Source organism: Pezoporus flaviventris, unplaced genomic scaffold, assembly GCF_033815535.1.
Source record: "Pezoporus flaviventris isolate CSIRO_AGI_PZ_B2104156 unplaced genomic scaffold, CSIRO_AGI_Pfla_v1 ptg000013l, whole genome shotgun sequence".
Lineage (NCBI taxonomy): Eukaryota > Metazoa > Chordata > Aves > Psittaciformes > Psittacidae > Pezoporus > Pezoporus flaviventris.
Genome location: NW_026892561.1, coordinates 36,473,981 through 36,499,944, shown reverse-complemented (window position 1 = coordinate 36,499,944; position 25,964 = coordinate 36,473,981). Strand labels below are relative to the sequence as shown.

General features: G+C 48.3%; 3 protein-coding genes across 7 annotated transcripts in view; all 3 read left to right on the top strand.

Moving 5' to 3' along the window:
• The window catches only part of ATP13A3 (ATPase 13A3), a 61,728-nt gene extending 54,512 nt beyond the window's left edge, over positions 1 to 7,216 (top strand). For 2 of the 3 annotated variants that reach the window (XM_061452799.1, XM_061452800.1), the window contains exons 33-34: positions 1,214 to 1,303; positions 2,804 to 7,216. In XM_061452799.1, the coding sequence (XP_061308783.1) occupies positions 1,214 to 1,303; positions 2,804 to 3,001 (288 nt within the window). In that variant the 3' untranslated portion in view covers positions 3,002 to 7,216. The remainder of the gene's footprint in view (positions 1 to 1,213; positions 1,304 to 2,803) is intronic. The other variant, XM_061452801.1, reaches the window with a different exon arrangement.
• GP5 (glycoprotein V platelet) lies at positions 5,131 to 14,073 on the top strand. Of its 2 annotated transcripts, XM_061452809.1 has the most exons (3): positions 5,174 to 5,255; positions 7,795 to 8,466; positions 11,039 to 14,073. In XM_061452809.1, the coding sequence occupies exon 3, from the start codon at positions 11,065 to 11,067 to the stop codon at positions 12,964 to 12,966; it is 1,902 nt and encodes a 633-aa protein (XP_061308793.1). In that variant the 5' UTR covers positions 5,174 to 5,255; positions 7,795 to 8,466; positions 11,039 to 11,064; the 3' UTR covers positions 12,967 to 14,073. The 2 variants fall into 2 exon arrangements, with proteins under 2 accessions (XP_061308792.1, XP_061308793.1); XM_061452808.1 differs by lacking the exon at positions 7,795 to 8,466 and having other exon boundaries at positions 5,131 to 5,255.
• A 4,847-nt stretch (positions 14,074 to 18,920) lies between these two features.
• On the top strand, positions 18,921 to 25,259 carry LRRC15 (leucine rich repeat containing 15). Of its 2 annotated transcripts, none has more exons than XM_061452811.1 (2): positions 18,921 to 19,985; positions 22,689 to 25,259. In XM_061452811.1, the coding sequence occupies exon 2, from the start codon at positions 22,694 to 22,696 to the stop codon at positions 24,437 to 24,439; it is 1,746 nt and encodes a 581-aa protein (XP_061308795.1). In that variant the 5' UTR covers positions 18,921 to 19,985; positions 22,689 to 22,693; the 3' UTR covers positions 24,440 to 25,259. The 2 variants fall into 2 exon arrangements, with proteins under 2 accessions (XP_061308795.1, XP_061308794.1); XM_061452810.1 differs by lacking the exon at positions 18,921 to 19,985 and adding an exon at positions 20,337 to 21,058.
• Positions 25,260 to 25,964: the final 705 nt, after the last annotated feature.

The window sequence follows — 25,964 nt, the reverse complement described above, 5'->3', positions numbered from 1 at the left end:
TTAACGAGGTAATATGTATGTATATCACCTAAAGTTTGTTCTGCTGAGACTAATCTCTCGGTAATTGCATCTTTAAGAGTCTTATGATGATGGGATAAATAAGGGATTTGGTTTATCATCTTTTGTCACGTTTGCCAATTTGAACGTTTTGTGTCACGCTGTGATCCTATGTAGTTTCTTCATGGCTTCTACAACAGGAATGGTTTCTGACTGGCTGCCCCAGGCATGTTTTCTGAAATGCTCTGTAAGTCTTTTGCTTCCATGTGGGTCGCAGACTAGGTTCACAAAGCATGCATATTCTTTCTACCAGATGATAGAAATATATTGCACAACAAAGTCAGATCCTAGCAGATGTTTCTTTTCACCTCCTTACAGCCTGGGACAGACTGGCTTCAAAAACGAACATCTAGTAATCTTCAAGATTTGTTGGCAAATGGTTTATAAAAGTGCTATAAAATTCTGGTATATTATAAAATCGTAAGCATTATAAAATCTATTATAGAAGTCTGGCTAATTAGCTCCCCTTTCTTAATGGCAGGGGTTAGTCAGAAGTTAAAAGTGGAATCTGTCCAAAGATCAGAGTTGTAGGCTCAAGGACATGAAAGATACAGGTTCACACCTGTGTTGCCGGATTTGTCAAGGCTCTCAAGTCCTCCTGCACAGCAGTATGAGAGTAACCAGACATACTGTTCAACTTCTGCCCGTTCTGAAATCTGGAATGGCTCCTGCAGAATTCCTTCAGACTTCCTGCTGATGGCCTTGCATTGCCACCCCACTAAAGCTTTTCTGGGAATGTGACTGGTTTAAAACAAACTATGAACAAAGCATAGCTCCAGCATGAAATCCACTATAATATTAAAGATGGTTTGAGGGGAAAGTGCTTTAAGCACTGATGTTTTCAGTACTTCATAGTTTCTTTTAGAGTATTGAAACACCTTAAGAATTTGTATTTATGATTTTTACCCATAGTCATGGATGCAGTTGTGGTCACTGTTGCAGTTGATTTAAAGTACATGTTTGTATTCTTAAATCTCATGTGAGAACTTTAAGAACGAAAATGTTAATCACTTAAGTACTGCCAAGTAATGTAAACTCTCTGTTTTGGCACTCAGTTATGCCTAACACTATTTCAGGTTTTATTTGTAATGTGCGTACTAACAACATATGATCATTAGTTTCTTTAACTCTCCCTGCTCACTGTAATGTCTCACAGAATGTCCTCCTTGATATGATCCTTTGGAAGGTTGTGTTCAATCGAGACAAACAAGGAGAATATCGCCTCACCATGGCCCAGCCTCCTCAGGTTGGAGACTAGTATTTTGCTGTCATCATTTGAGTGCATGCAGATTAATTCAGTGTTACCTTTTTATGATCTATAAGTGTCTGTTGCCTTATCTTAAGCTACTTAAATCAGATTTCTGTTACTAGAATATTAAAAGAGAAAGGCTTCTGGTTATGTATTTTTCTCCTTGTTGACTATCAAAGAAACTACCTCTGTATTAGAAGAGCTGTGAAGCAAACCCAGAGGATTGCTTTTAAGACTTTTCTCACTATATCTTCATGTTGCACACTAGAAATTTTATTTGCTTTTTCACAAGTTAGCGTGCTAGGACTGGGAAAGGCTTGATGTGCTTGGAATCAGAATTGCTGATGCTGGGTCTAATCCAGTTCTTTATTACATTGATTTGGTTGGGAGTTTTAAATCATTGTCTGAGAGCTGTAATTTATAGCATGTATAAATGAAATTAAACAAAATGGTAAATGAAAGTATGTTACTAACTTCAGATGGTTTAGGAGGCCATTAGGAGATGTTCGGATTTAGCTCCTGATTTTTCAGGTCACCAGAAATGTTGGTCATGATACATGAAGGAAATCTGTGTGAATCCCATATAAACTAGCTTTTTCTTTAGGCCTGTTGGCTTATTACTTTCAGTTGGTTATACATCTGTTCTTGCTAGAATTACAGTGGTTTATTTCTCAGCACTAATTTTTATTAAATGTATTCACTTCAGCTTACATTTGTCCTTTTGAGGCTGTTTAAGAATGAACTGCCTTGTGTTCACCGAATAATGGAAGTTGTGCGTAAGGCTCATGTTTGGTTCAGTTCACCAACTGAAAGAAGTTCAGAGCACAAAGAAAACCGGAGACTATATCTTTATTTAAATGTCAGCCATGTAGGTTATAGGTGCTCGCAGAGATGTGAGACGGATCCAGTCTTGAGAGTCAGGAATGGTGTTTCTCTTCTGCAGTTAGTTAAATGCATTTAGGACTGGGAGAGGAAAAATAGGAAGGAAGACCTAAATTCAATAATTTATGTCTGTTTTGATAACTATTGATACCTGTAGGACTTAGGTTTCACAGTATCAGCAAGTTGAATTCTGCCACTTTTGGCTGGCTGCCTTCAGTTAAAACAATTCATTGCTTAAAAGTGTTGTGAGACTCCAGGAATTTGACTTCTTTTTCTAGGCCAGGCTTTTATTCTTCAACAGTAACATCATTTAACTGTGCCTGTTATACCCTTGTTTATGGAAACTATTATAAAATATGCATAAAAGCTGTTGGTGACCTTTGATGTTGCAATAATGCAGAATACTTGGGTTTTCTTAATATTTTTTAAATGTCATTGCCAATATAGTGTAGAAGTAATGATACAACAGAAGAGTTTCTGTACTATACATTCTAGAACCAAAATGACAAAATAGTAAATTAGAAATTAAAATAATAGGTGTTCCAGCATTTTAGTGTGTTCTTAGTTAATTTTTTCTTATGGTAATCCAACTTTCAAATCTGTTCACTTCTGCAGGAGGCTGTGGATCGCTGTGGAGTCTCTTTCCTTTCTTCCCTGTTCGGTTGCAGAGAGAAGACGCCAAAAGCCAAGTATATGCATCTAGCTCAGGAACTGCTGGTTGATCCAGAATGGCCACCAAAACCCAGAACAACAACAGAAGCAAAAGCACCATCCCAAGAAAATGGTTCATATCAAATCATCACTGTAACATAACAGTGGATCTTGGTGGCATGTGTCTTTAGTAGTATTCGTAAGAATGTAATTTTAAGGCTTTATTTGAAATTGCAATATACTAAATGTCAAATTCTAATGCAGATATGTCCAACTGTTTTGTCTCCCTGAATACAAAGTTCAGAGCCAGACATGTTATGGCTATACATTTTAAAAATGTAGGTTTCCTTAGGCAGAACAAAAATGATTGTTTCCTTCCACCTTCTTTCGAATTTCATTATTCTTAAATGAGATGTATTTGAAGGTTTAAACTGCAGAGCAGTGAAAACAGGTTCATTATATTTGCCTGGAGCATCTTAATCATTGTGCTAACCTGCTTACCAGGGCACGTGTTTATGTAAACCCTATGGTGCAATGACATCAATGTACTAGAGGCACATAATAATCTTACCATGCTTTTCTTTTTTTTTCCCTTTTTTCATACTCAGCTGTTGAAAAGCTTTGTGCCTCAGAACGGTTCTGAAGTTTTGGTGTGTGTACCATGAATTTTGTCCCCGCTGTTAAGGACTGTTTCCAGGTGTAATGTTTGGGTTTTAAATTTAATTCTGTAGTCTGCCACAGCAGGAATTGGAAATGCTATAGAAACATTATGCTCTGTCCTTAAGAAGAAAGCACATTGCTTTCAAGTGGGTTCTTGGCTTCTTTTGTAGCTAACCCCAAGGAAGGGCTTAAGTGGCCTCCAGAGGAGGAGGCATTTGGCTACACTCTAAAGTTTTTGGAGAAGGAAGGCTGGAGAATCTAAACACTTTCTTCTGTGTCATGTTTTATTACATTTAGCTGTGCATTTCTTCACACACCTTGTTTTTTCCAGCAGAAGGATTCGATTATCCCTTTGTGGACCATGTTTTATTTGTAAATCTTAAGACAATTTTCCTATATACCTTGAAGTAGTAAGGCCAGAGTTACTGCTGCAAGGGAAATGGGGGTGGGAGGGAAGAATATTTTCACATGCCCATGCTTTGGGATTTGTGCATGTTAAGAACATACGCATTTTAAAGAGACTGCCAGTGTCTTAAGCACTATATGTAGCTGTATGAAACACAACTAAGTGAAAATAGATGAGCTAAAATCTGTCTTGCTACAGAACTATAAGGCTTATGTGTATTTTATATATTAAAAAAAAGAAAAAAAAAGAAAGCTTTGCATCACCAGTAATGCTGCTTAAGCACTTGGGGTAGCGGTACATTGTTTTGCCATTAGGCGGTGTCAAATACAAGACCGCTAAAAAAATAGGCCTGCAAAGATGTAGAAGCAGGCATCGTCTTCATGTGCAGAGTTTAAAACTTCTTTTCTATTTTATTGAGACCATAAATTACTTCTGTCCAAACCATCTTCAACTTGTTAAACTGTTAGAAAAGTCGGTTTTGGTGTCTTCAGGAAGATGACAAAATAAGGACTCTTGATCAGTCTGTTCTGACCAGATGCAACTGACTGGTTCAGACACCTCCAAGCTTTGGGAGGGATCTGGAGAAGTCACAATTCTCTAGAGAACCTTCAGAGAAGCAAGTCGGGTCCTTCAGAGGAGTTGTGACAGGAGGGCCCCAAACTCCCTCGCTGGCTGGGATCATTTTAAAGTGTGTGTATTCTGATGATGGAATTCAAGGTTGGGTGGTATTCACTGTTCTATGGGCTTTGGTTTTTTTGTTCTTTTTTTTTGTTTGGGATTTGTTTTTGTTTTAATTCCTGTGGAGACAACTTCATTCCTGCATTGTTTTAATATGGGGAAATTTTCAGGTCAGACCTAATTCCCTTGTGCTGTTCTGTAAGTCAGTATACACAGTGTCCCCCACTGCTGAGGTTACAGGTTCTGCAGCATTTACTGTGCCAATGAGGAATTTAAAAGTCGTGCTAAATGGTTTGGAAGACTTTTTCCTAGAACTTAAGTTATTAGCACTTGCTCCTCATAAATAGTATGCATATAATGTCCTATCCTCCAGTCCAGCTGCCATCTCTCTTCCTGATTTCTTTTTTTTATTGTTGTTTGTTTTTAAGGGGAGGAGCAGGAGGAAGGGGGAAGTGGTTTTCTTAGCATTCATTCAACAGAGCAGTGTAAAAGTCCTGGCTTCTTAAGGCCATAAACGTAGAACAACATCAGTAGCTTTTAAGGAGTCTGCAACTGTGGACTTGGATAAATTTATTAATCATGAACTTGAGTCAGTTGGCTGATTTCTGTCACTGTTGATTTTACACAATCTTTGTAGCATGGAATAATTGATGAAGAATAATTCTGAGCTGCGTAAGTAGTATTCAAATTTAAAAAAAAAACACAATATTTTAGTTGAAAAATGTTGTTAAGCTATGCATCTTGAACCTGGGAGCTGTGACTTACGCTTAAACGCTTTTGCTTTCCATTTCATTGACCATCATAGCTTGAGTGTTCCATCAGAAGTGAAAGAAAACATTTGTGTCTTTCCCTTTTAAATACTTTTGCTTAATACTTTCTCTAAACTGATAATTTCTCTTGGCGTATTTGATTCCTGAAGGTAGACTTTCAATCTGATTCTGATTAATTAGACTTATCTAGAAAGTAAGGAGGAAACAGCTTTTTAAGGTAAGCTTGACTTTGGAGAGCATTTTAGGGAACTCAGTTGCCAAGTGTCTCCACTTGATTGAGTGACTCATGGGTCATGAGCCCATTAAACTTGAATATTTTGCAAATGGGAGCTGGTTTCCTCAAGGTATGCGTTCAGAGTTGGTAAATGTTCTTGAGGTTGCATGCTTGAGCTCTGACCTATTTGCTTCTGACGCTTAGTCAAGAATACTAAATCAGCTTTTCTAAGAATCCTTTTTGTTGTTGCAAGTTCAGCCACAAAATAAGCTTTTGCATCTTCTGCAATTATTGGGATTTATGCCTTCCTGCCCAAGAGCTGAGTTTAGCCACCTATAATTTTTCTCATCTTGAGCAGTTTAGTTTTTCTGGTTTTCAGAAATGCAGCAAACTATATCTGCACTAGTGTATTCAGTTTCTGCTTTGAAGTAAAATGAAATTCAGTTTGTAGTGAAAAGAATCTCTTCTAATGTTCATCTTGGAAGTCTAAATTCAGGTGAACAGACTGATTTAGTGAGCTCCACTAGATACTTATTAGACATTTTCTTCCTGCTGTATATTTTGGCCTTACGTTGAGGAGTTTGATTTATTATTAAATTATTTGTGTATGCAGACTTTAATCTGTACGTATTTTACTTTGATGTATTAGGATTTGTAAATATTACTGATTTTTAAATATTATTTATGCACATACCTAAAGGACTGGTCTATCCAGAAAAGCAATTGCTAAATAATAAATGTTACTTTTTAGAAATAAATTGCAAGATCATTAAATTGTATATCCCTCAGGGTTATTTTTAAAGGTTTTTTCCTCTTCCCTTCAGATTCGATTAGCAGAAACTGTAGTTTCATGTACTATAGAACAAAATCTACTGTAAAAGCAACAAAAAAATGCTGTGAGTAATGTTTGAGTAGAAGCAGCTAAAACACTCACAGCACTGACTGTCCGTATTCATTGTAATGTCAATTGGAAACTCTTACTGTTGCACTTTTTAAGAGTTATTGGATTTTTAATTCTATTTATTTTTGTCTTCATGAAGGTTGTGCTGAACAGTCGTCACAAATTGGGTAAATTATCCTGTACTGTATGTGTATATACAGTATAACATTAAGCAGATGTGGAGTTCTTTTTATGCTGCAAATTTTTAATGCTTATGTTGGGCATCACAAAATGAGAGAGCTGAAGTTCTGTAGGATTTCTCCCATGGAATTCTGACTTGTAAACTTAGGTTTTTGTATGTGCAAGGGAAAGCTGTGGGGTTTTGACAGTTTTTAGAGTCTTGAATATGTTGATTTTTATACAGTAAAGCTTCAGGTTTTTAAAGCTATTTTCAACAAATTGCAGCTTGTTTGATAATTATGTGAACCAGAAACTACTCAGTTTGTCATGAATTCCTCAAGCCTAACACAGATTAAAAGGTTCATCATTACAAGCGCTCTCTAGAAGCTCAGCTTCCTTTTTATTTTTAGATCTGAAATGATACTACATCTTTGTATTTAAAATATGTATTGCTGCTCTAGAATGGTACCCTGTTGTCAAGAGGCATACATAATTAACTGTACAATAGAATTGTAAATAGATTGTAAATCATTTTTGTGACTGAAGTTCTTTGAAAATAAAATTAAAATGAACAGATATTTTAACTCTTCTCATTAGTTTCATGAAATGTTTTTTTAATTATTCTTCATACAGTTAGATCAAAAGCTTATTGAAGAATACAGACTTATTCCCTGATGTCATGGGTATCTTGTTCAGTGCCTGTGTATTTTTGAAGACTGGGTGGAAAAGTATGCATGCTGTTTGTTAGCAGTGGTACGGTAGCACTGCAGTTCTGCAGTGGGGTAATACTGACCGTACTTTTACCTGCTGGCTCATGAGAGCCATTTCAAAGCCAGACCTTGCGCATGTGATAGCAGCTTGTTTCCGCTTCCTGTTATCCACATGTTCCTTCTGCTCTTTGACACGTGGGAGGCGTTATCTTGAAAAGACTCTAGGGCAAGCATTCCTGGTTGTGAGCTGTCACTTTGCCGCAGTCGCCTCAGAAGAATCACGCAGAAGTGAAGGCGCCTTTTCCATCCTGTGGCTCACCCACCATTTAAATGTTCATTGTCAGAGCACGTGATTTTAAATTTGAAGATAAGATACTTATAATACCTGGTTACTTAATTAGAAAAACTTTCAATTTCAAGCTAATATTTTGGTAACTTAAAGCTTTTTTCTCTTCAGAATCTGTCTGGATTTAGGCTTTGTTGGCCAGAAGACTTGGAGGAAAAACAGAAGCCAAATAGGCCAACCCTGGATTGCTTAGCCAAAGCATTAAATAAAAAACTCTCCCTTCTTTACTCAAATTGCTTTGACTCCAGTCCTGCAAGAAAGTAAGTCAGAGCTCCTTGTAAAGGTACAGATCCGTCGCTTGGTTGTTTAAAGTGGGTGTGTCCACTCCTTCAAAACATAATGCGTCAGACCACAGTGAATCTGTGTAACAAATTTGTAATTTCTGATGATAATTCGTATTGAAATGTATACTTCTGACTTCACCCAGATTTGCACTGGGTTGGCTGAGGCACATGCTCCAGTATTGCTGTCAAAGGAGCTGCGTTTTCTGTGCTGTTGCATGTGTGACTTCAGGCTTCTCCTGTTCTGTCAGGGGTCTCAAAATCTGATTTTGGAGTTGCATACAACCTGTGGAAGCTGGCTGCTTACACAACTAAATATAGGCAAAATCTGCTCTGAAGCTTAAAATACTCTTTGGCCTTTCACAGTAGTTACGCAAACAGGGGTGAAAGTGTTATCTAGAGGATGCATTTTGCTGTTTTACTTCCCATTTAAAGTGTAGAATCATGGTGAAGCCCGATTGCCTGCTAGTAAGTTCATCTGAAAGGCAGATAAGTTTATAAGGTACAATTTAAAATTCCTTTTTCATGCTCACATGAGTTTAGAAACTTGCAAGAAAGTAAAAATGTTAAGTACCATGGTGAATTATATGTGTGCTTAGTATTCTATGAAATTAAGTTCAAAACTGATCTGTGACTTTTACTATAGCAACACTATTGATGCATTGCTTCTAGCATCCTTTTTTAGTCTTGAGAAATATTAAGGGGGTGGAAGAAAGGGAAAGAGGCTTTAGATTAGAACATGGTAAATGACCAGCCAGGCTGGTGTCCTTTCTGGAATGCCAGGTGTCTCACAGAAGGGTTTGAGGAGATGATGCATAGGAATGTATAATTATTATTATTAGATGGATCTTACTGTGACTTCCATTATAGAAGTTTAAATATTTCTTTTAAAAATACCATTTGCAGCTGTAGACGTTTGAGATCCATAGGATTATCCAGTTCCTGTGCCAGTCGTATGCTTGTGGTCTTAGTCTCTTGCAAGAATTTCTACCATTTTATTGTTTGTGAAAATGTCTTCAAGCACTTCTGAGTGTCTAACATTGTCTCGTTGCATACACTCTTGTTATAAGACCAGGGACACGGACATCCCCAGTCTAGTCTAGCATAAGCCTGTTTCTTTTTTTACAGACTGTGGTCTGCAGTCATGCCCTCTGAGGGACCTGCATTTACAGTCTTTAACATAACAATTTAGTTTGGGCTTTTTTTACCCCTCTTGTTCTCTAGATCTTCTTTTTTTCCATCTCACTGAATCTTGGAGTTCTGCAGTGGTCTTGGGTTGAGTTGGGGAAGGCTGTGATGCCAGTTAGGGTTTGAGAAGGAATTTTCTTGGTGTGTTTCTGCTGCATGTGGAGGGTTGTGCCCAGGCACCACCAGGAAGCAGTTCACCAGCTGCCTGTTCATCGTGCTGTGGGCGGAGGTGCCCATGTGGACAGGAATGTGCTCATCAACATGCCAAGGTGGGGATAAGGGGGTTCAGGACAGGATGGTTCTTGAGTTTTGAGGTGAAGGTTTATGAGGGATGGTTGGTTTTGGGGTGGGAGATACTACTAGGAAGACAGGATACTCTGACATGGAAAAGTCCTTTGGAAGGGTGAAATCTTACAGCCTGCTTTTGGTGACTTACAGTCTCATTCAAAAAGTTCCAGAAAGCCCAGTAAGAGCTTGCTTTGCAGCACCATGTCGCTGGTAGTTGATAACACTAGATGCCATGTCCTTACCTTCCCAAGGAAGGGATGCAGGTTTACCAACCTGCAGTACTCTGAACCTAACCAAGAATCTTTTTATTTATTATGTTCAAGCTACTCCCTTCCTTTGCTTTTTTTTTTTATATTTTTATTTTTATGCAGCAGCTGGTTTTGATCTCTGGTTCTTGTCAGCAGTTCAGGCATGTAAGAAGCTCTGCTATCTCAGTGGTAGGGTTTGTACCTGTGTCTATTGATGCTGTTGGGGGAGAGCTTCACCCTTTCCCCTGGAAAAAGGGTATGTTGGGATGGGCCCTCCTCTTCCCCAGTATTCTCAATGCTGAAGAGTGACACGGCATCGGCTGTGCCAGCTGTGTTTGCAGAACTTGTGCTGCTATTCCTGCAGTCCCAGCTGTTGCTTCTCCTACTCATCAGCCAGGTGCTTGACTTCCAGGTTTTTGGTACACTTAGACTTGTTGATTTCACTAAGGAAGTATTTCTAAACTGTGGATTTCTGTTTGACATGCTCTGTTAAATATTAGCATTATAGCCAGGATTGCTTTCCTGTTCCTTTTTTTGTTTGGAAATCTATACAACTTCCCAACTTCATGGTGTTTCGTACTGATCTACCTTTATTGCTACAGCTTTCTGGCTAACTTCATGGTACTTCTTTCCTCTCATTTCATTATATTTTTGATACCACCGATAACTTGGCATTGTGTTAAGCTGCTGAAATGAGACTCCTTGATTATTAGAGGCTCACTCCTGTCCTGTGCTCTATGAGTTCTTGTGTGTCATTTCAGACTATGTCAAAAATAGCCTGTTGCTTTTTGTGTGGTGTTGAGCTGTTCCAAGAAGTGAATATTTGCAAGTACTGGGAAATGATTTAACAGAACTTTGTGCTGCTTTGTTTTTAATATAGGCTGCTTAAAATATAGGACACCCTTTTACCTCCGTTATCTATTTTTGCAGGCTAAACTTTATTTTTAAACCTTGGGTAACCTACAATAAAAAACAGTGGGTACGGGACTTTTTGATAATTTTTTTAAAATACTTTCTGTGTGTAACTTAGAGTTGCTTTTCTGTTCAAATAAACGCATGCCTTATGACTACTTGGGGATTCATCATGATTTTCATATGATTTTTTTATACTTGACTAGTACAAATATAAACAAGGAATACTTGATTTACAAAAGAGTTTTATCTGTACTTCTCAGTGTAAGCTGACCACCTTAGAAATATTTGCAGTCAACAGTAATAGAGATTTTGAAGTTTTCTTTCAAGCCAAGAGAAATTTTGCACACGTTTGCAGGTTTTATGATATATTCGTACAAGTGCTGCTAAGTTACTATGTGTGATCAAATCCTGACTCTCTCTTGTCTCTTGTAACAGCTAATGTTTCTAGCACTTCAACAAAGATGTTGGTGTTCTGCTTGTCAGTGATGATCAAGCTTTTCTTCCAGTTGGATGCATCTATTTGTCCTCAGAAGTGCAACTGCTCTTCAAAAAATGCAATTCATTGCTCTGGTCCCCACATCAAAGACCTGGAATCCTTAAATCTGCCTTGCAATATGACAGAAATTCACATAACGGGCACTAATGTAACATACTTGCAGGGTGTTTTTTCTAGTATGGTGGAACTGCAGCATCTCATCTTGTCTTCAAATAACATCTCTCTGATTTCACCAGTGGCTTTTAAAGGCCTGAGGAGGCTAAAAGCCCTCAAACTGCTAGAGAATAAGCTGGTCGAACTTCCCGCAGAAGTGTTTGATGACATGGTACAGCTTCAGCAATTGATCGTTGAGAATAACAGGTTGAAATCCATCGAAGAAAACCTGTTTGACAAACTAGCTAGTTTGGAGGAGCTTTACTTGAACAAAAACCAACTAACAGCACTTCCCAGTGGCATGCTGAAGAAACTTGCCAAACTCAGAGTACTGAACTTGTCAAGAAATTATTTGGCAGCACTGCCTAGAAATATATTTAGTACATTAACCAGGCTCGAGAAGCTGATGCTGTACTTTAACAAGCTGTCTTCAATAGAGTCTGGTACGTTTGATAGCCTGAAGGAGCTGATGGAGCTCTTCCTGCATTCCAATAACATCCAGTCCATTGCCCCTGATGCATTTTGTTGTCTTCATAAACTGAAAAGCCTAACACTTTCCAGGAACAAGATTGAGGTTTTGCCCTCTGGGCTCTTTCTGCATTTGCATGACCTGTCTAAATTGACCTTGTACAGGAACCCACTGAAGTCTCTTCCGGAAGTATTGTTTGGAGAAATGAGGCATCTTGGTGGCCTGTGGCTGTATCACACAAAGCTCTCAACAATACCAGATTTTGTGTTCAGTAACTTGACAAATTTAGAGCTTCTTGTGCTGAGTTTTAATCCAGAGCTTAGTTTTCTTCCTAAGAATGTATTCAGTGGTCTGAATGAACTGCGGGGCCTTTCTCTGCATACAAATAATATTTCCAGTTTGCCAGAAGGCATCTTCCTGAGCCTTCAGAAACTGCAGAACATTTCTCTTTTTGATAAGAGGCTTGAGATTCTTCCTAGAAACCTCTTTCATAATCTCAAGCACCTTCAGAAAGTTTACCTGAATAGCAGTAAACTGCAGTCTCTTCCTGGAGACTTCTTTACTGCTTTACCTCAGCTGCAAGAAGTCTCCCTTGACGACAACCCTTGGAGATGTGATTGCCAAATTCTTGGTTTCAGAGAGTGGCTCCTCAAAAGCATGGAGATAGTTAAAAATGTGCCATCTCTAATGTGTCAGAGCCCACTGGCACTACAAAATATTTCTCTTGTGGCTCTAACAGCTGAGCACCTGAACTGCCCACCAACCACAGCCATTACATACCAGACGTTCAGCTCAGCTTTGACTTCTCTTGTGATAGAGCACTTAACATCTTGGGAGACTGCAGTGCCCGACATGGATACCAGTACACCCACATCAGTTCCTCTTGCAACCCCAGGTTTTACCTACTCACATCTTGAAGATGTTGGACAGCATAGGTTTCGTTTGTCAGAAGTTCCAATCCAAACTTCACCCAGTGTCATTGTACAAACCAACAGTGTCAGAGGAACAGATTTAACTACTCTTGCCCAGTCGGATGAGATACCAGCCCGCAGAAGTGCTAAACCCTATTTTAATACCAGAGTTGCATATTGTCAGTTGTTCTTGTGCCTTTACAGTTTGATTTTAACACTCCAGACTGTAACCATTGTGTTCAGTCTGTATGTGATGGGTAAAACCAGGCAACTCTTGCACTCCAGAAATACTCCTATTCAGCCTGTAGTTCTGATAAAATTTTTGAGAAGATGATAGAGAATACCAGCTGAAGAGAGGATTAGAAGCATTGTTTTGGATGCATTTTGAGTATTTGGGCCCTTGACGCTTGATTCACGTATGGATTACAAATCTTCATACAAAGAACCAAGAAGAAGTTGTTTTTGCAGCATAATGAAAACGTGCTTTTATGTACCTTAACGTTTGCTAAAAGTGGTTGTAAATACCATATATTGCTACAGCACTTGGTGTGTGAACCCGGATGGAGAGTGAAAGAAGATCTGTGGTCATCTCTACGTGTGTACTACAAGTTACCTGAATTGGACTGCAGCCCTGTCCCTGCCAGGCCCCGATGTCTGCTGTCTTCTCATGCTGCTCACATGTACATGGCATCAATGTAGGGAAGTCCACATAGGAACATGGCTTTAACCATGCTTTAAAGGTTGTCTGTAATACTCCAAAATGTTCCTTATACTACCTGCAATGTTTTGTCTGTTTATTGGGAAAGCAAAGGGTATTTTGGGGAAGAGATGCTGGAAAAGACCTTTTAAAAATATGGGTGGGGGCTGAATGGCATAGTGCAAGTGCCCTAGTTTTTGATTTATGTCCTCAGACCCTTTCCAGGACATGGCAGAAGTAAGGGGTACCATTTAAAGCTAATAGCGCTTTCCTCTAGCTTAACCAGAGGAAGGTAAGGAAGGTGCTGGGCTAGGAAATAGAAACTTGATGTATTTTGTTTGTTTATAAACTTTGTGAAGTGACTTAGCTTGTTCTTAAAAACTCTGATGTTGTACTTAAAAGACTCTGGAAGTGGATCTGTGGCTCTTTGGGCAGGAGACACTATACTCCGGGAGTCCTTTTGTAGCCTTACTGACTTTCTGACTATTGAGGTCTTTCCTGGATGGCCTTGAAATGGCACATTACAAGCCTGAGGTGAAGGGAGCCTGCGTTTGCTGCAGGTCTGTGGCTTGTTCCCTGTTGTGTGCTACTCTAGGCTGTGTGTTGTTCTACACACTGCTTTGTTTCAGGGTGCTCTGCTACTGGACTTGAATTCCTCTTCTAGGAAGTGAGACAGTATGCTTCTGTAGTGTTAAGTAACTGTTGTCTTGCTGGTGTGAGGTTTAATAAAATTTAGCAAGCCTGGCTAAATGGAAGCTATCTCTAAAGAAAGAGAAATGCAAGTCACTACAGCTGGAGCAAAGCAAACTGGGACTGGATTCATAAACACAACCTCCAGAATATTTGCTGCAATATATTTAAGAGAGAAGCACAAACCCAACATGCAGCTTGCATGGGGGTTGCATGCTAGTGCCCAAAAGGAGGCAGTTGTTACGAATTTAGGCTCTTGGTTGGACAACTGTAATGACCACTTAGTGTTGTGCCTGCTCCAGTGCTCTTGTGCTGGTGCCACGCAAGCATCTGCTCACAGCAGGCAGGAGACAAGTATAATCTGAGCTACTTAGGAAGTTGTTATGCAAACCGTGCTGGTCACTGTTTGCCTGGGTGAGACGCTGAAGAAGTGTGCCCATGGCTATGGGCCCTTGGATGCACACTGTCTGATTTCTAAGAAAGGCATCACTTTGGTTGTCATAGGGGTGTATGACCCCCTGATGTCCAGCCCCCGGAAGAGCAGTGGGATAGCAGCAGCTGCCATCCTCCTCAACTCTCCTTTGGCTACTTTAGCTCCGCAGTGGGGCCAGCTGGGTCTCTGCGCTGCTCCTTTGACTCCTGTTGTGCAGTCGCTGAGCTCTGGCACGTGGTGGCTCTGGCACATGGCTGCGTGCAGTTGAGTGCTCAGAGGAGGATGATTTGTCTCTACATGCTGTCATCGGGCTTTCCCCACACTTGAGCCAGATGAGGATGTGAAGTCAGCAGACAACAAAAGGCTGGAGCAATAAGGGGTCTCTTACTAACTCTTCCTCTGAGGTGTCATGTTCTGAGCTGCCTCTGATTCACTGCTGCTTGTCCAGCAGAGCTCACCCCTTCCCGCAAAACTCCTTGGCCTGGAAAATCCAAGGATATGCTTGTTTATATCCCATCTCTGATTTGCCTGGAGAAAGGATGTCTTCCAGGTCAGTGTGACAGTGGCTGTGGTGGGCAGGGAGGCACCTTGGGAAAAGTGCAGCCCTTCTCTGGGCAGCGTTGCCTTGCAGCTGTCTCAAGGCTCCCACGGCTTGCCATCACCAGTGTATTGGCAAGGCTTTTCCCAGTCCCCACAGCCCACACCTCCAAGATCTACTGCTCACCCTTCCCCACCAGGCTGGGCTTGGAGGGACAGTGGGCTGGAAAAGATTGGAGCTATGTAATCCCTGGTCTGGGGCATCCCTGCTGTTGGAGAAAGGGTGGGTGCAAAGCACATCTGCACTCAGTGGCTGAGAGGATTGGCTGCACACTCTTGGCTTCTGCATGGGATGAAGAGTCATGATTAACATGAGTCCAGGAGCTGCCTCTGAGGCCACATCCTAGTCGGTAGCGCTTGGGGTACGTCACTAATGCAGCCTAGCCAAGGGTCTTAGTAACTTGCTCAGTTGCCTCAAACACTCGTTTCTGTGGCAGTTGTTCCTGCTTTAGGAAATCCCTGAGCAGTGGGAGCTTTGATCCTCCATGTCAGACCATGGGAGTATGCTCCATGTTTCCAGCCTGATGTCACTGCAGGTGCCATTCTCCTTAGCTTGTTGGGACTTGAATGGCCAGAGCCCCTGAAGAGCAGCATGGCAAGGAGGGAATTAACCACTGCTGTAAGTGCCAGCAACTTTCTGCCTGTTTCCCAGCTGCTGCAGGACCCTTCAAGGCCATCAGCACCTGTGTCCTGTGCTCATGTCCCTGCTGTGTCTCTGCCTGACGTTATGGAGATTTGGCCATGTCTCATCCAAGCTTCCAACCAGCACATCTCGCCTGGGGATGCTGATGCAGCAGCTACAGTATCACAGCACGGCATTTCCAAGGGATGACAGAATAGCTGGGAAGAGATGAGGCCAATGGCGTGTACCCATGGGACAAGGCTGGGCTTGTGAGTGTTTATAGGCTCTCACAGTGATCAGGAGGCCTGAAGCTCCTGCTTTGCCCCTGCTCCAGCCAGAGATTGGAGGTATGGAGGTGTTCTGCCCCATTTTCCTAGCCAGTCTGGGTTCACATCCCCTTTCCTCCTGGGTGTCTATGGGTGGCTAAGCCTTGGCAAAGGCTCTTGCTTGGTCCATGGTGAATGAGTCCCGCTTCATTGCAGGGTATGGGGCTGCTGCTCCAGCAGCACCCTGCGACGTGCTGCCACCAGCCCCAGCCCCTCTTGTGCAATCACTGATTCAGGACTGTTGTGTTTCTCTGGGAGTTGCCAGGCTTCCAGCTGTGATTTTGTGTCCCTCTAGATGAAAACAGCCCAGGGCAGGGAGCCAGCGATGGCTGGTAGCTGCTCCCTGTGCTGCTGTGCAGTCCTCTGCCTGATTTTCCTGGGCACTTGGGAGCCATGGGGCCCCTTCCCCTTTGGGGTGTTAGAAGGGGGTCCCTGGGGCCCTCCTGGCTGTCAGGGATGGCTTTACAGAGGTGGAGAACTGTGTGAAGCTGATCCAGCAAACACACAGCACTGCATGAGCAGGGACAGCCCCCCACCATCACCTCCTGCTCCAGCCGGTCCTTCCTCCCCCTCACAGCGCCCATCTGACAAGCTCTTTCCGCTTCGGATTATCTCTCCAGGCGGACTTGGCCACGGGCCCTGCATTCCTTCCAGCCTAGCGCTGCCCCGAGCCTGCGCCAAGCCCGGCGTGCTCCTGCTATCTCTCGGGCCAGGGACGAGGCTGGAGGACACGGTTCTGCTAGCCAGGCAAGCTCTGCTGCTGCTGCTTGAGATCCTAAATGTCATTTTCCTTGAGCTCCAGGAGAGTTGTGGTGGGTCTTGTGCTGGTGCTTGGATATAGGCTATCCTTCCTGCCCATCCTGAAGGGCCCAGGATTGCTCCTCCTTCCGAAAAGCTCTTACCTTGCCCATGCACTTACTTGCCCAGGGAAGGCAGGACATGTCCCCATCCCTTGGGGCAGATGGAGATGGGGCATCGTGTAGCTGTTAGCAGTGAGGGCTCCCTGGCCCTGCGTTCCTCAAACAGGGTGCTGAAAATGCTGTAAAGGCTTGGCCCTGCCCCTGTGGAGGAGCCCTCGGGTCTGGGCTCCTCAAAGGATTAGGATGGGCGTGTGATGGGGAAGGGGCTGCTGCTGCTGCCTCTCTATGGGTGCTGTGGGACCCAGCTGGTCCCTGAGGGTCTGACTAATGCTCCTTCCTTCCCCCCTCGGTTGTGCCTGAGCTTGTGTCCTGCTGCACGGCCCGCCCAGGAGGTGCTGCCCACACCAGAGCACTGCAGGGATCCCCTCCCTGGACCCCGGCCCAGCCAACACCCTGCTCCTCCCTTCAGCAGAGCAGAGCCTGGCCGGGTGCCCCGGGCCAGCCGCTCGCTGTGAGCACCAGGGGCCACCGAGGGGGTTCCTCATGGCAGGGCGGGCGCTTTGCAGCAGCGCAAAGCAATGGGGGGTCCAGCGCTGCGGGGCCTCGGGACACCCCGTCCCTCCCAGGGGTGCCGGTTCTGCCGGGAGCTGGAGGGGGGAGCAGGGGCCGGGGAGCAGCAGCGGCCTGGGTGAGCGTGCTCGGCTGTTTAGCAGATGAGCCCTGCGGGCTCCCGGCCCAGCCCAGCCCACAGGCTGCTAATTTTAGCGATTACATGAGTTTTTCCAAGCAGCCGCGAGCCCCCGGTGATTCAGAGCAGCCCGGCTTTGCTGGAGGGATGCGCCGGAGCTGCGCCAGCGCGGACGGACCCCGGGCTGTCCTGCCCTGTGGCAGTGAGGCGGACCTCCTCGACAATAAGTGATGCTGCTGTCGGGGGGCTCCTGAAACCTTCCCATGGTGGCGTTTTGGGGCTGAGCTCGGCATGGGGGAGCACCAGGGCCTGTGCAATGGTCATAGGACAGACGGGAGCCCTGGAGGGGCTGAGAACCCAGTCCTGTTAGTACAAGTGAGTTGGAGAGCGTAGCCAGGCGTTGCCAGTTCCTGTCCCTGACAGCCTCCAGGAGCCTCAGGCAGGATTATGTCAAAGCATAAGAGGTAACTCCGGCTGGGACCGCTTTGCCGCAGGATCTCCAGCGCTCCTGTGGGCCCAGCTGCATGCAGAGAAATACCTGCGGGAAGTTCTGGGGGCTCTCCTGCTCTTCCATGGACAGAGGAGCAGCATCAGAACACTGTGTGTGCAGGCAGGGAGGGCTGGGGGCTCGGGGGGAAGGAGCCACTCCCCAGCCCAGCCCTGACCACAGGTTTTGCTGCTGGCCCAATCTCACTGGGGCACAGGGTCTGGCAGATGCCCACGCTTGGGGTCCTCTATCCCCTTAGGGATGCAGGGACATGGCAGTGACTCCACATTGTCCCGAGCTCAGACAGGGGGTCTGAGGGGCTCAGCATTCCTCTGGCTGGTGTGGCTGGAGGTGGGGCAAGTTCCCAGAGCACTGCTGGACCCTGGGGCTTCCTGCAGCACAAGGCTTGCTTTGCTCCATCCAGCACCGTGCGAGCTCCCAGCTATGTGGAGCAGCCTCCCCCTCAGAACACTTACGTTACCCTCAATCACATCCACATGCTGTCTCGGAGAGCTGCCTCTTCCCTCCAGATGTGCAGAGCGTGTCTGTGCGGCTGTCCCAGGCTCTCACACCTCCTGCTTCCCTCCCCTGTGCATAGCCTGGGGCAAGCGCCTGTGTGCTCACCTCTGGGAGCGGCTCCCTCCCCACTGTGGGTGCGGTGCACGGGATTGTGCTGTTACTCAGCCTTGATTTATTTTTAGGGATGTCTTGAAATCAGACTTCTCCTTCCCAGCCAGGAGCTGGAGCCAGGCTCTCAAGGCCTGGGTAGAGGCGGCTGGGATTTTGGCAGGGTTTCTTTGAAGCTTTGGGCACTCTGTGTGGCCATTAGAACCATGGCCTGATCACCCCCCTTCCTGGGGGCAGGGCGTTTGAGGGTACCCACCACCACATCCCTGTCCTTCTCAGGCTATGCTACTTGGAAGAAGCTGAGTCCAGCGTTCCTCTGTCGGACTGGGCTTGGGGGGGTGGTTTTTCGGAAGTGCTGGGGTTTAATTCCTGTGTTGCCTTTCTGAAAAGCTGTGTGCTTCTGGGATGAGTCAGAGCCGGCAGGAACCCGGCAGCGCTGGCAGTGGGCAGACAGAGGCGGTGATAAGGATGTGATAAGGCCATGAGAGCCCTGCTCTTGTGCCAGGGCTGCAGGGAGCGGGCAGCTCCCAAGCCTGCTGCCTGACCTCCAGCTGCACCGCTGTCAAGGAAGCGGGAAGGTTATTTTGGGAACCGCATTGCTGGGAAAATCTGCTGTGTCAATAGAGCGTGAGCTGAAGCACTTGTGGGTGGTATTTCCAAAATGCCCCTTCTCTGTGCCCAAATGCCTGGGCTTTGCCCCCGGAGCAGGCAGGGAGCATGGCTGGGGGCAGCCCCAGCCTTGGTACTGACTCCCCATTCAGGAAGGGGTCCATAGCCATCTGGCATGTCCAATGACAGATAGGCTCCCTATGCAATCTACCACATCAGCAGTGGTCGATTTCAGCGGAGGTCCCACTCCCTACCCTCTTCCCATGATCCCTGTTGCCTTCCTCTGAGCCTGGCTGAAAAGTCCCCTCTCCATCCCTTGCCTGCTGTTCATCCTGGTCTGGTCCCCTTCTTGAGCAGGACGCCTCATCGCCTGCACTGCCCTGTGCTCTCCCACCCCTTGCAGCATGTCAGGACATGGGGCTGCATGGGGATGGAGGCAGCGTCCTGCCCCCTCTGCAGCAGCTCCGTGTTGTTCCCATCACAAGCAGCTCGTTAGCGCTGGCTGGGACGTGAGCAGGGGCTGCTGCAGCCGGCGGAAACATGGGTGGGCTGAGACGGGATTAGACATGGTCAGGGACATTCCAGCTGCCCCGTGGTTAGCACGGGGCTGCTCTGGCTCCGGGAAGCCCAAAGCATTCACGCACACTGGCTTTCCATAGCTGTTTCCGCCCCAATATCCGTTCCTGGCAGCTGCTGGACAAGGGCTGCCCGGGAAAAGTGGGTGATGGGGTAGTGACGTGGGCTAGGTGGTGGGGACCCAAGGCACCCCTGTGCACCCATGTGGGCTGGAGGGGACAGTACATGGGTGGCAGCAGATGCCTTTGAACAAGTGGATGTGATGGGCTTGTACCCTGCTTTCTGAACACCCCTGAGTTTTGGAATGTGTCACCCATGTGTCAGAGCTGCTGAGGATGAAGAGCAGCACATGGGCTGTAGCCATGGCAGCCCCTGGGAAATGGCAGCACGTACCACTTTGGGGTTGAAAGGCTGCCTGCCATTCATGCTGAGGGGGTCTGTTGGTGCCCACAGGTATGGTGGTGGCAGTGGGTGCTCTCTGGAGCAGCCTGGCCTCTGGCTGGCACCAGCAGTGCTACTGACCCCTGTTTGGTGACCGCTCCCTGGCTGGACTGGGCAAGGTATCTGTGGGACAGAGTCCTGGAGTGGGTGCTTGAGTTCCTGGCCTGTTTGTGGTTGGGATGGTGAACCCCAGGCATGGTCAGTGTGCGGAGGGGGGGAGCTGCCTGCACTGCTGGCCCTGGGCTGGGGCATGGCCGGGGGTCCTGACACTGGCAGGAGCCATAGCTAGGGAGGCAAGCACTGCGCATGTGCCGCGGTGATGCCATGAGGCAGAGCAGTGTGAATGTGCGCTAGGAAGGGCAGGATTGTGCCATGGGACCTGGCTTTGTCTTGCCTGCCGTCATGGATGGGGAGCACCCACCCCCTCCCACCAGGGACCAAGAGGGGCTCCCAGGGCTGAGCTGCTATCTGCGCACTGGCTGACATGAGCCCCCCATGTTCATGAGGCCATCTGCTTGTCTTCAAACAAGAGCACTGGGGTTCAGGAGAGGGAAACCCAAAACTCCATCCTCGAGACTCTTGGTCTGTTTGCTGAGGAAACAGGAGTTGGAAGCAGCTCTGCTCCAGCGCTTTCCCTAACCCCGCCACTGCCCCTGTGCTGATTCATTGATTTGGACGGGTTATATACTGGGAGGGGAAGCATGAACCACACTTGGCTCTCTTGTCAGCTCAGAGCTGTGCTCACTCGGCGCTCACGGCTGCAGGACACTCGGGTAAGTCTCCTCTTCGCTACTGATCCTGTGAGTGGCCCTGGGCCAGGGGGACTCCTGGGAGAGGTCCAAGGGGTGGTGGGATCTGCATGTTCATCATCGTTTGATTTGATGGAGATGTTTGTCTTGCAAGGGCTCTCCAACAAAGTGAGACGACACTGTGGGAGCTGAATTAGTTATATAGACAACGTACCTTAAATGATAACCAAGAGAGAAAATTAAGGGGGGCAAAGTAAGATTGTGGGGGGCTGAAGTTAGGAGCAGTGGAATGCTGAGGGGCTGAGTGGCAAGGGATATTCAGCCCCTTGGTCTGTAAGATGCTTTTTGTCCCTAGAAGAAAAGAGGAGACAAATTGTTTTCAGCTGTCTTTCCTGAAGGATGCTTCAGTGTGGATGCTCTCTGAGCTGCTTTACCAGGGAGTGACATGAACTGGGCTTTGATGTGCAGAGTGTTTGGGGAAGTTTATAAGTGGCTTGCTATAAACAAAGCTGTTCTTGGATGCAGATTGTTTCCATATGGAAACATAAACTGTGCTGGCTTGTGAAGGGTTCCTCCCTCCCTGCCGGAGAGTAAGCGTGTTCCCTGGAAGGAGCCCAGAGCATAGGGCAGGGGCTGTGGCCCAGCACCCCGGGGTGCTGTGCCAGCTGGGGCACCGTGCCTGGACCCCTGTACTGCTGGACTTGCCCGTTTGGCTGAGCTGTGCTCAGGGATGGCGGGACACAGGTTTTCTCCACCCCTTGTGCCACTTGAAGCTGTTAGCAGGGACTGCTCCATGACAGCCTGGCACAAGACTGCTGCTTTAATCTAGGGAGGGAGAAAGCTCCCAGGCCAGAGGAGGGAGGAGAGGGTGTCCATAGTGGCCATGCTTTTCATAGGATGATGGAGGGCCTCACTGCAGAGCCATCACTCTCCCTACGCTTTAGAGTTTCTTTGGGCACTACCTCTGGGACCAGCCTGCACACCAGACACCCCATTCTCACAGCCAAAATTGGCCAGGGCTGAGACCTTCTGCTGGGGATGAGGTGCAGACAGGGCCAGCCGTGTACCCACCCTGGGCTGGGCAGCTGGCAGAGGGTCCCACTGACCCAGTCTCCTGCAGGACTGGAGCTAAAGCATGCCCTGGCAGCGGGGGCTGGTGCTGCTTTTGGCTCCACAAGAGGAGCTTAGAGCCAGGAGGGTGCTTGAGTGTGCTGGGGAGGGCCTTTCTTCCTGAGCCTAAGCAGCATTCCTGGGACCCACCCTGCTGAGGATGCTGTGGGACAGCTCTGGTGAAGGTCTGGGCTGTTCGGTGGTGCCAGGCCAGTACCTCTGGTAGCCGCTCACCACACACACTACAAAACAGGAAACCACACTCCTGGCCACTGCAGGAGCTGAGCGAGGGAGACGCCAGTGGTGCCACTAATAGCTGTGGTATGGCAGAAAGGCACGACAGCCCCCAGCTCTGTCCTGCTCTGCTCTCCTGCCTGGCTGCCTGCCCCCAGCCTTTCTTGCCCACCCTCTTCTGCCTTGCTGCCATGCTGGGGGCAGGATGGCCACAGCCTTGGTGGCCTTTCCCAGGAAGCAGCACCCATCCCTGGTGGAGGCCCAGGGAGCTGGGGAATTGCTGAGCCCCCCTGCTTTGTTTTTCCTGCAGGCCTAATGGAGCAGGGATTTTGGCAGCGGTGGCTGCTGCTGCTGGTGGGCATCCAGCTGGCCAGTGGCCAGTGCCCAGAGCAATGCCAGTGTGTCCGCACTGCCCAGGTGGAGTGCTCCGGTGCTGGCATCACTACAGTCCCCAGCCCCATTCCTGAGAACGCCATGACCCTGCAGATCATCAACACTCTCATCACTGAGCTGGGAGACGCATCCTTTGGCAACGCCTCCCTACTGATCGGGCTGCGCATCGAGAAGAACAACCTGTCGCGCATCAGCCCCAGGGCCTTCCAGCACCTGCCCGACCTGCGCTACCTCAGCCTGTCCAGCAACAAGCTGCAGGAGCTCCCCGTGCAGGTCTTCGAGCCCCTGGGCAAGCTGGAGTCTCTACTCCTCTCCAGCAACCAGATCCTTCAGGTCGAGCCTTCCCACTTCTCCCACCTGAGCAACCTGAAGGAGCTGCAGCTGCACGGGAACAACCTGCAGGAGCTGAAGGAGGGGGTGTTTGACCAGCTCACCAGCCTTACCAAGCTCAACCTGGCCAGGAATGACATCGACCACCTGCCGCGCCGGGCCTTTGAGCGGCTGGCGCGGCTGCAGGTGCTGCGGCTCTATGAGAATCGGCTCCGGCAGATCCCAGTGGGCACCTTTGATGGGCTGCCCGAGCTGCAGGAACTAGGACTGCACCAGAATCAGCTGGAGACGCTGTCCCCGGAGCTCTTTGTGCACAATGGAAACCTGCAGAAGCTCTACCTGTCCAATAACCTCCTTGTCACCCTACCGAGCGGTGTCTTCTTGCCCTTGCGTGCCCTTGCTAAGATCACCCTGCATGTCAACCGCCTGCGGGACATCTCCCCCGGTGCCTTCGGGCCCATGCCCAACCTGCGGGAGCTGTGGCTGTACGATAATGAGCTTTCTACCCTCCCCACTGCTGTCTTTGGAAACCTCACCCAGCTGCAGCTCCTGGTACTCAGCAAGAACCGGCTGCGCTCTGTGGCACGGGGTGCTTTCCAGGGTTTGGGAGAGCTGCTGGAGCTGTCTCTGCACTCCAACGCCCTGCGCCGCCTGGATGCCCAGACACTGGAAGGGATGCCCAAGCTGCAGAACATCTCCCTGCACCACAACCAGCTGCAGATGCTGCCGCGGGGCCTCTTCAGCACTACCCCAGGGCTGCGGCACCTGCAGCTGCACTCCAATGCCCTGGAGTACCTGCCCGCCGGCATCTTCTCCCCTCTGGCTGCCTTGCAAGAGGTGAAGCTGCACAACAACTCCTGGCGCTGTGACGAGGGCATCCTGCCCCTGCGGGGCTGGCTGGAGGACAACCTCCATAAGGTGGGCGTGACACCCCCCCTCTGTGCCCAGCCCCCTTCCCTGCGGGGCACCCCCATCGCTGGGCTGCCGCAGGACCAGCTCCTCGTCCCCGTGCCCTCCACTGCCTCCCCCCGTCCCAGCACCCCGCTCCCTGCTGGCCCCTCTGAGGTGGCATTACCCGAGGGTGCCTGGACGGAGCCCCCCATGGGGCTGCCAGTCTCCCCACAGGCGGATGAGGAGAAGGAGGAGGAAGAGGAGAAGGAGGAGGAAGAGGAGAGGGGGCAGTGGGGGCTGACAAGCACACAGAGTGGAGTGGTGGTGGCGGTCATTGTGCTGGTGTGTGCGGCCCTGCTTGCCGCTCTGGTGGCGCTGGTGGTCTACGGCTGCAGGAAGAAGAGCCAAGTTGTGCTTATGAGAATGAAGGCGCCCAATGAAGCATGAGCACCCAACAGACCCTGGGGTAATGGTACTGGTGGGGCATTCCCTCCCCAATGGGCCAAGGGACATGACAGTGGCTCTGCATCAGCTGCCCTTGCTAATTGGGATGGGCCACAATCACTGTGCGTGCTGCATGTCCCCTGTCCCGCTCTGCTTTGCCCTGCCCTTGTTCTGCAGTAGGGTGTCCACCTGGGTGACCGCCCATGGCTGCCCTGTTCCCAGCCCCTCCCGCCTCTGTGCTCATCCCCTGCCCGGGGGCCAGCAGCTGCGATGCCGAGAGGGGACCCCTCAAGCAGAGAGCCACAGCCTGGTCATTCATGATGGTGCTTAAACAGGACTCCCTTGTCCCTCACGTTGCTTTGTCCCCTCTGGTGCTACCTGTCGTTTCACTGCCTGCTGCCCGCTGCTCCCGCCATGCCCCAGCCTCTGCCCCCGCCCGGGCAGGAGCCGCACACCCGGTGCTGCCGTGCCCTCGCCGACGGGCTGGGCGCTGTTGCCGGGCTGGCACACCCGCACCGCTCCACGCTGCCGCCCTGCCCGCAGGCAGCCAGCACCTTCCCTGGCCCGCACAGCCTCCTGCCCCCTCCTGCTGCCTCTCCTGTGCCCCGCGGCGGGGGAATTACCGGGTGGGAGAATGGGGGTGAAGTATCTGCAGGGGCTGCATCCTTATGCCCGAAGGCAGCGGGAGCGTGCCGGGGCTGCTCCTGCTGCACCCCATCCCTAGTCCTCGCTGCCTCAATACCCTGTGCATCCTCCACCAGCTAGTGAACAGCCTGGCCCTGCTCTGCCTGCCAATGCTCCTTCCTCTTCCTCCCTCGAGTATCCCCCCCCTATGTGCCCAGCCCTGCTGCGTGCACATCCCTCGGGCAGTGGGGATGCTGGCAGTGCACAGCGGGGAGTCAGCAAGCTCTGCTGCTCTGCAGTTCACAGGTAGCTGCCACACCATGCCCCTGCAGCAGCTGCACCCAGCGCCCACCCTGCCTGCTCCAGATGTAGCATGGTCACAGAGGGCTCCAGCTCACCTCTGCACATGGTTTGGTGGTGTTGGGCTGCCTGGGGGTTGCTGCCATGGGATGAGTGCCCCAGGAGCCAAGTCAAGCACAAGAAGCACCACACTTGTGTACATCTAGGATGCTCCTCTGGGCTGGGACCTGCATGGCAGTGGGAGACACAGGACTGCTGCGGGGCTGTTGGGTGCTTCTCTGTGACCTCTCCATTAAAGTACAGTTGTCCATCCCCAGTGCCGAGAACGGTTTATTTGCTCCTCCACTGTGCGTGGCTGGGGAATGACCCGATGACCCAGCAGGAACAGGAGGTGTGCCTGATCTTCACTCCTAAGAGATTTTTCTTTCATATTGAGGAAAAGTCCATACAGCCTGGTGGGGCTAGGAAAGGGTTAGTGGGCTGTGATTGCACAGCTTGTGCTGGTCCCTGGACTCCAACCTGTGTTGCAGGACAAGGAGGGCTCAGCAATCCAACAGCAGGGGAATAGCTTTTGAAGAGTGAGCTGAGATCTCAGCAAGCTTCT